Raw genomic sequence first — 9,221 nt, 5'->3', positions numbered from 1 at the left:
TTCCTGCTCCAGCTTGCCATCAGGGCATACTATTAGAGAATCAAATAGTCATACACCTAAGGTTGAAGTTAGGGATGTGCAGGTAGATGATCAAGTAACTGTTACCCGGTGGTCCAAGCGACATGTAACACGAGGCTCTGATAAGCGATCAACAAATATTGTTGAATGGAGGAAGAAGACTACAGAGGCCCGGGCTCCATCTTTTGATGAAAAAGAAAGAGAAAGATGCATATCAAAGTAAGTTATTTCATGTTTGCCATTTTGTTTACAAGTAAACTGATTTGGATTAGCACGAAGGCATGCACAGAGAAGAGAGTGCTTTCACTGTGGTGTTATAACTGTTAAACTTATACCCATCCTGCTGTCAGAGTTCCCAGCAAGAGTTCCACAGATGACTTGCTTTTCTGGAAATGATTGGTGTGATTAATGAAAAGGCCATCCTACAGTGCCAAGCTAAATTGGCTGTATGCCTGAAAGTGTACAGAATGCATATGGGTAGGAAGGGTCATGAGCTAAGTATGGTAGCCGTTGCGAACCGAGTATAGATCTAGCTACTACGTGGCCTCCTGATATGCTACTTGTGACATGTTCTTAGTGGGCTATCTGAATAAGCAATCGACAGTTAACTGTGGGTTGGACGAACTTCCACAATTTGAAGTTGCAAGTTTAGCTGGAGTAACATGCAAATACTGCGACTGAAATGACACTCCAAAAGTTACCTTATTGCAATTTACCCAGTTTCTTTCTTCAGCAAAGTGGTACATATCAGGTTACAAATTTAATTCAGGCCCTGTTTGGTTCATAAGTCCTAGGACTTTTTTTAGTCCCAACTTATAAGTCCCAAGTCCCTAAAAAGTCCCTATCTGTTTGGTTCCTGGGACTTATAAGTCTCTATAAGACCATATTACAACTATAAGTTCCTATAAGTCCCTTCTTGAGAGTCTTATTTCATAAGTCCCAAATGCCCACTTTAAGTCCCTATAAGTCCCTCCTGTTTGGTTTAGATGGGACTTATAGGGACTTATTTAAGTCCCTAGACTAATAAGTCCCTGGAAACAAACACCCTCTCAGTGCTCAAAAGTGTTTTATGATGTCATAAGATCACCTCATTACAGGTTCCCTTCTGGTAAGTAAATTCCAGAGGGTTCCCATCTTTAGAATAGGAGGACATAGATTGTGCAAGGTTAATTTTTTCTAATTAGTAAGGTATCAACTGGCAAATAATGAAAAGGAGAAATCGGCACCAATGGGGTGCAATTGATTTATGGACTAGATATGCGCTTAGTGTGAATCTTGGATTTCTATGTACAAATTCATAGAAATGATACTTTTAGTTGTTTGCTATGCAGTCTAAGTGATGGTCCTGTTTTTCCTGTTGTTACACAAGATAATAATGTTTGCCGTCCTCAGTTACTATTGAACATTAACTTCTAGTTAAGAACACAAATTATGGCATATATCCTGTTGCTGATACCTAGTATTTCTTTTGTCAAGGTGCAAGAGAGAGGAAGCAAAGATCACTGCTTGGGAAAATCTGCAGAAAGCAAAAGCAGAGGCAGCAATCCGGAAGTTGGAGGTATTGTTTCTGGTTGTACACAATCAGCCATGTTTGCATTATTTCTAATGTTTCTATGCTTTGGCTACAGACTTACATGTTCTGCCCTTTTGTATTACAGATGAAGCTTGAAAAGAAGAGGTCATCATCGATGGACAGAATTTTGGGCAAACTACGTTCTGCTCAAAAGAAAGCACAAGGCATGCGCACTACAGTTTCTGTCAGCGAGGATCAGTGTGCTGTCAGTGAAGATCAGTGTGCTGTGAGGGCAACCAAGAAGGCATCCTTGAGAAGGACTGGCAAGCCTTTCAGCTGCTGTTTCACCTACCATGCTTGCTAGTTCTGATATGGTTGGTATCTACAATGATTGTAGAAACTTTTTGGTGAGTTACTACTTTGCTTGTCCTACTTATCTGGATCTCTGTTAAACGCATACATACTTGGAAAAGTTAATATTAGCCCCCCATTTTTTTTTGCTGGAAAGAAAGATTCATTTGATCAAATAGGGTTTCCAGAGGGATGGTCCAAACTGGAATTTTCAAACGGACTACAGTTTATCAGCATGCAGTACGTTGGAGCAAAATTTGCTAAAGACATGGCTAGCCCTATTTTGATAACAAAAAATCTTCATTAGCTTGATCTCCCTTTCTGAAGCAACATGGCGCTTTGCTTTTTGAACTAGACTTGCATATCTGACAGACCCTTGACTATTGGCTGAGTGTAGATTTGGTCCCAACTCTTAAATCGTTCACTTTTTTTTCCCTTCGACCGCTTAATTCCATCTACTTTTGGTCCGTAGGAGTGATTTTGATGGTTCCAGTGCGGTGCCGACTGATGTGGCACCTATGTGTATTGCGACATAACCAGTTCACTACTGTGTGTCTGCCACGTTTGAAAAACAGGATAAAGATATTTTTTGTTTAAAAAGTAGATTCCATATTATAATTCGAGTGTGAATGCTCTGTTGCATAATTAACTAAACTGTTCATGCATATTTGATGCTTGCAGAATACTGTAGGATAAACAGACACAACCTTGTAGAGATGTAATAAAACTTGTACTGACATCACTCATGCGTCTTCAGAACCTTTGCAGCTCAAGTCAGCCGACAGACAAACCGAAGCTGGACTGCAAATGTCCGCCGTTGCAGCTGGAGGTAGCAGGAGTAGATAGAAGAAGAGAGCTTTGCGCAGTCTGAAGAATGGAACACTCAACTGGGGTGTCAGAAAATCGAAGTTTTCGAGCAAAGCCCACTCTTGTAGCCGGTGATATGATATGGAGTACTTGACTCGGTGCTCTGTATCTGTAAACCAAGCAAGTGCTGTAGGTCAGGAAGCTCCCCTCTCGAGCTTCTCTCTAGTTGAACTCCGGACTGATCGGCCTGATGATGTGTAATGTATCTTTCCCGTGGAATTCTGTATGTAGTTTCAAGCATTGGGGCTCCAGTGTCAAATATTGGATTCATTAAACAAAGTTGTGAGAGCCACAAGCCAGAGGCGCTTTACCACAATGCCTACAAACAAGCTGGAGGTGGGAACAAGTGTTGGCTGGACTTGGAATGCTTTCGGCGTGGACGGCTGGCGTGGCCAACGGGAGACGGTTGTGCCGTCGGAAGCAAATCCAAGCCCCATCCGGAAAGGTGTGGTACTCTCCGGGTTATCCAAGACGCAGCTGCTATGCGTCGCCGCGTCGGAGAGTCGGCCAATGAGCCGCTTCCAGCGCACAGCCATCCACGCATCCGCCTCCCTTTTGCGCTCGTCGTCCGTTCGTCCGTGTCCTGCGCTTGTGTGCATCTCCCGTTTCGTCACACTCACACCAGTTCGTTTCGTGGCCGCCGCCGCCGCTTGCGCGCGCATGCCAGATGATTCAGCATATATCCATATTGCTTTATCTTTATCCCGTCTGCCGTTTCTCCACTGCTTCGCTTCGTCTCCTTTGCCTCCGACGTGACAATGCTCACGCTGCGCCTGCGTGAAATTATGATGCATTTTTTTTCTGAGAAAACTCTCTATCCATTCATCACCTGCCATGGCAGTAAATAAATAGCAAAAACTCACATCCACGTTCGTAAACCACCTAGCGACGATCATGAGCACTAGAGCGAGTCGAAGGCGTGCCGCCGTCATTGCCCCTCCCTCACTTGAACCGGGCCAAACTTGTTGAAGTAGACAGTTCGAAAAGTCATCGTGCGAAGACCACACGGGGCTAGGGCATTAGAACAACAGCAGTTGCTGATGAAGAGAAGTATAGATCAAAAGGAGACAACCTATAGACACACGAATGAAGACACACAAAGATTGGATCTAAGTAGATCCACCAAAAACAATCACCGATCGCATCCCGCGAGATCCGTCGAAGACTCTCAACACGCCCTCCTACAACGTTAAACGCATCGCCGGAATGGGGGCTAGGCGGGGAGAAACTTATTCCATCTTTAGGAAGACGCCATCGCCTCGTCTTCCTAAGCAGGACGCAAATCCTAAATGAACTCAGAAAACACCTACCTCCACCGGCTATGGCTGGGGTCCACCGTGCCTCCACAGTCGTACGTCCATCAAAGACGAGGCAGACTGACGGTAACATCAATGGAAGGCATAAGAACCCTAAGCTTTTTTCTTGAAGAGGAGGCGGTGGCTGCGTCTGGAAATTCTGTACATTGCGAGCCATAACAATTTTTTGAACATGTGTAGCACCATACGGTGTAACCCATTTTTGTAGAATATGTAGGAGCCAATATGGGCATCCAGGTTTCGCTATTGGTTATTGACCGGAGAGGTGTCTCGTTCATGTCAACATAGTTCTCGAACCCGTAGGGTCTGCACGCTTAACTTTCGTTGACGATATAGTGTTATATGAGTTATGTGATTTGATGACCGAATGTTGTTCGGAGTCCCGGATGAGATCACGGACATGACGAGGAGTCTCGAAATGGTCTGGAGAGTTCCGCTATTGGTTATTGACCGGAGAGTTAGTAGTCTGGTATATTTTCGTCTGCTTTGTTTGCCTCACCTCCCACCATTTGGTTTTCACGCTCTCATTAAACAATTAAATCCCATTAAAAGGGAGATAGTGTTTGCGTGCTTGCTTTGGCAGGTGCTGATTAAATTTAATCACGTAAACAATAGGTAAATAAGAATTCAAAAAGCGTACCATATATGTGAGGTTGTCTTCCTAAAAGACAGATATAAATTTTTTTCACATAACCTTCCAAAAAACCCAGATATTCCTTAACAACAAACTGCTAATTGCGTGCACTATACCATTTATTATTATCATTATTTGTATTATTAATTGACAATTACAAGTTTTTTAATACAACAAAAATAACATATTTTTTTGTGGGTGTACGCATCTGCGCCCCCCTATGGAGGGACGCCGTGCGCGACACCGTGCAAGACGCCATGGCCGGGCCTGACACCGGCGCGATGGTCGAGAATGCCAGGGCGTGGATCACGGCGTCGAAGACGGCCATGGCGGAAGGCAGGTCGTCGCACCGTCACATACATGTGTTCATGGATGCTGTTTTATTATATTTCTAGTCAGTCATAGAGAAAGTCAGACATGCTACTTTCTCAAATCAAATGTGACCACTGAAATGTCAAGTAATTTGTTAAGGAAATATGTCCTACAACACTTGGTAGTTCTCGTTCGTATCAGCCATTCATGCGAAAATATTTTGGAAATTGAGCAATGAATCAATTTGGAAATCAAACCATTAATGCAATTAATTAGGCCCAATTAAATAGGATTTTTTTCGCACCAATTAATTTGAAAACCGAGTCATTAATGCAATTAATTAATTATGCAGACAATTAATTATGCCTACAAATAATTAGAAGGAGGATCTTTTCCAATTAGGGAGATAATTAATTGATTTTGCTGGCAATTAATAAAATATGCAGAGAATTAGGTAGACCGTTAAATATTTGTCTAATTAATTAAGCAATTAAGCAATTAATCGCACCCAATCATTTTGAGGGCGCTCGTGGGAAAGGACGATTAACATGCTCTCAACGACATAGTCGAGCACCACTTGACAACATGCATGGACAATGGCCACCATGCGCTCGCGCGATGGGCGTCTCTACTCCTAAAGGAGAGTTGGTAGCCTGGTATATTTTTGTCTGCTTTGTTTGCTTCACCTCCCACCATTTGGTTTTCTCCCTCTCATTTAATAATTAAATCCCATTAAAAGGGAGATAGTGTTTGCGTGCTTGATTTGGCATGTGCTGATTAAATTTAATCATGTAAATAATAGGTAGCTAAGAATTCAGAAAGCGTACCATATATGTGAGGTCGCCTTGCTAAAAGACAGATATAAATTTTTTCACGATAACCTTCCAAAAAATTAGATATTCCTCAACAACAAACTGCTAATTGCGTGCACTATACCATTTATTGTTTATCATTATTTGTGTTATGAATTGACAATCACAATTTTTTTAATACAACAAAAATAACGTATCTTTTTTCTTGTGGGTGTACGCATCTGCACCCCCCTATGGAGGGACGCCGTGCACGACATCGTGCAAGATGCCGTGGCCGGGCCTGACACCGGCGCGATGGTCAAGAATGCCAGGGCGTGGATCACGGCGCCGTGGATGGCCATGGCGGAATGCGGGTCGTCGCATCGCCATGTACAGACGTTCGTGGATGCGGTCATATTATATTTTTTATTAGGCATACAGATAGCGAGACATGCTATGTTCTCAAACCAAGCGTGTACATTCGAATATCAAGAAATTCGTTTAGGAATGTGTCCTACAATGCTGGGTCGTCGTCGTCGTCGTTCATAGCAGCCATTCATTTAAAAATATTTTAAAAATCAAACACTAAATCAATTTAGAAGTCAAACTCTTAATGCAATTAATTAGGTAGATAGTTAATTACGCATGTAGTTAATTATTTCCATTTAAATAAGATTTTTTTCACACCGAATTAATTTGGAAAACGAGTCATTAATGCAATTAATGAATTAAATAGATTGTTAATTATGCTTATAGATAATTAAGGGGTGTTTGTTTCCAGGGACTTTTTTGTGTAGGGACTAGAAAAAGTCCCCCTTAAAGATTTTTTTACCAAACGGGAGGGACTTTTTATGAACTAAACTAGGCATTTGGGACTAAATGAAGAAGACTCTCAAGGAGAGTCTTTTTGAGACTTTTCCAACAATGCCCCTCCATGCACTCATTGGCCCGCCACCCCATGATGTTGTTTGATTGTTATTTTTCTATATACTAGGGCAACATGGTCATTTAATAACCTCTAGAAAGGGACTAGGGACTTTTTAGTCTCTGGAAACAAACATGGAGGGACTTTTTAGAGACTAGGGGCTTCTTAGTTGGGACTAGAAAAAGTCTTAGGACTAGAGAACCAAACACCACCTTAGAAGTATGGATCTTTTCCAATTAGGCAGATACTTTATTGATTTGGATGACGGTTAATTAGGCATGCAGAGAATTAGATAGACCATTAATTATTTGTGTAATTAATTAGGCAAGCAGTTAATCACGCTGAATCATTTTGAAAGCGTTCGTGGGCAAGGACAATCAACAGGCTCTCAAGTACATGGGCCGAGCACTGTTTGCCAACATGCAGAATGGCCATCATGCGCTCGCGACAATGGGCGACCTATCGTTCCCCAAGATAAATGACGATCATGCTCTGTAGGATGTCCACACGTTGACAGTGATCGAAACATTCGTGGGCGAGAACAACACAATACTACATTGACCAGATGGTTCATGTTATAGTAGAAATGAAGAGTGTTCCAAGAATAAGAAGGAAAAAGAACTAAAGCGATCAAGTGGTCGATGGAGTTGGAGAAGGAAAGTGTGTTCCAAAACTAAAGCAAATAAATAAATAAGAGTATTCTAGAAATAAGTAGGAACGAGAACTAAACCTGACGAGGAAAGAGGAGGAGGAAGATGAGGCGTCACTGACAAACACACTGATGTTGACGGGGTACTGGTTGGCGCCAACAAAATGGGTTGGCGAAGAGACTAGGAGTGGAAGAGTATGGAAGGATGAGGAAGAGAAGGACAATAATTATCCCTCTAGCAATGAATGATATGAGGGCTGGAGGTGAAGCTTATTGGTGAATAGAAATACATTCAGGTCGCCACTCCCCTCCCATGTCAATGTGCATTTGCAAAGTTGAATGAACCTTTGAGAATGGTCTCTCTAGTTATTTATTGTTTTGTGTTAACAGTATGTGTTAGTTTAACCCACTCTATTATATTATCAATATGAAAATTTTCATCCCTGTTGCAACGCACGACAGAGGTGAGGTGGACGTCATCTGATTTTAAAGTAGCAGGCTCCAGCAAGAAATGTCCCGCTACAGCTAGACACCGAGCGGAAAGGGGAGGGCCGGAAAGGAAAAATAAAGGGTGTGTGTGGGGTGGTTTTTTTTGTGTTGGGCCGTATATTGGAGATAACATGGCGAATAGTCGTTCTAAAAAAATTATGACGGATAATCCGGACAACCATATTTCTTCTTCACATTTAGTCTGGATATGGGGAGCCCGGACTGCCCATATGATTGAATTTTGGGAAGACTACTCAGCGCTCGTTTGATGTCTGAACACGTCGAAACGTATGAGGAAGAAATAATCTTTAAGACGACCTTAACCATTTGTTTGATTAATTTGTATATGCATTACTCCCCGCAAAAAAAATGTATATGCATTATAATCCGTAGCACTTTCATGTGTATGTATATGAAAATTTCATTTTCTCATCTTCCTTTCTATTTTCACGAGAAACTTTTTATTCTCTAATTCGTTTTATAAGTTTACAAGTTTACGTTCACATTTTCATTTTTTTCCCTCAACATAATGGGAGATTTCCACTCCGTTTTGATCCCTATAAGCATGCGGCGGTATAAAGAAACCTCTTGGAGCATAAATAAAATCACAATTAAATCAAAAAATTACTTGATTGTATGGCTATTATTGTGCATATAGGCTTCCAATTTTTGCAACACATTAAGGTATGCTGTTTGGGAAGAATGGGATGACAAGGAACACGGATGATGGAAGGATTAAGTTTTTTTAGTGGTACAATTGAGTTGAGCCAAAAGTGTATCGCGATTGAACTTATGGTGCAGCGTTTGGGCGAATGGCGGCGCTTCTTCTTCGAGTTTATCTTTTTAACACCGATCCTTCTTGTGTTCGTCCATCTGAACTTAGTCGACAAAGCTTCAACACAGAATCCTGCTGTCTTGACAAGGTTAGTGCCTCTCGTCGTGCATGCGTAACAGCGAGATTTGGTGTCAATTGCTTTAGATTTATTCAACGGTTCAACAGCGATGACTGCAGTTCCAAGACGCTGATCCTTAGAGCATCTCCAGCCGTTGCGCCCCCAAGACGTGACGAAAATCGCCGCTTGGGGGCGAGCACGTCCCCAGCCATCGCCCCCAGATCGGGCCCCAGACGTCCCCACAGTTCGGCCAAATTTCAGCAAACACGGCCAAATTTCAACAAACACGACATATTTCGGCGAAATTTAGACGTTTTTTACACAAATAAAATGGACAGAAAAAAACCCTAAACTACGCGCCGAAGTAGGCGCTGAGCAGGGCGTAGTCGTCGCCGGCGACGTCCTCCTGCTTCTCCTCCTTGACACGGCCGGCGCCGCTGCTCGACTGTCAGGGACGCCCGCG

At 42.4% G+C, this 9,221-nt stretch overlaps 1 protein-coding gene across 2 annotated transcripts; it reads left to right on the top strand.

The window, feature by feature from the left end:
* On the top strand, nucleotides 1-3,059 carry LOC125531120 (the record flags this gene model as incomplete). Of its 2 annotated transcripts, none has more annotated exon segments than XM_048695525.1 (4): nucleotides 1-237; nucleotides 1,495-1,576; nucleotides 1,677-1,938; nucleotides 2,651-3,059. In XM_048695525.1, coding segments are annotated over 3 exon segments (538 nt in total), but the record flags the coding sequence as incomplete, so codon positions are not given.
* Between the last annotated feature and the right edge of the window lie 6,162 nt (nucleotides 3,060-9,221).

Source organism: Triticum urartu, unplaced genomic scaffold (assembly GCF_003073215.2).
Source record: "Triticum urartu cultivar G1812 unplaced genomic scaffold, Tu2.1 TuUngrouped_contig_6820, whole genome shotgun sequence".
Taxonomy (NCBI): domain Eukaryota; kingdom Viridiplantae; phylum Streptophyta; class Magnoliopsida; order Poales; family Poaceae; genus Triticum; species Triticum urartu.
The sequence above is the reverse complement of the archived record's forward strand: the minus strand, read 5'-3'. Positions and strand labels throughout refer to the sequence as shown.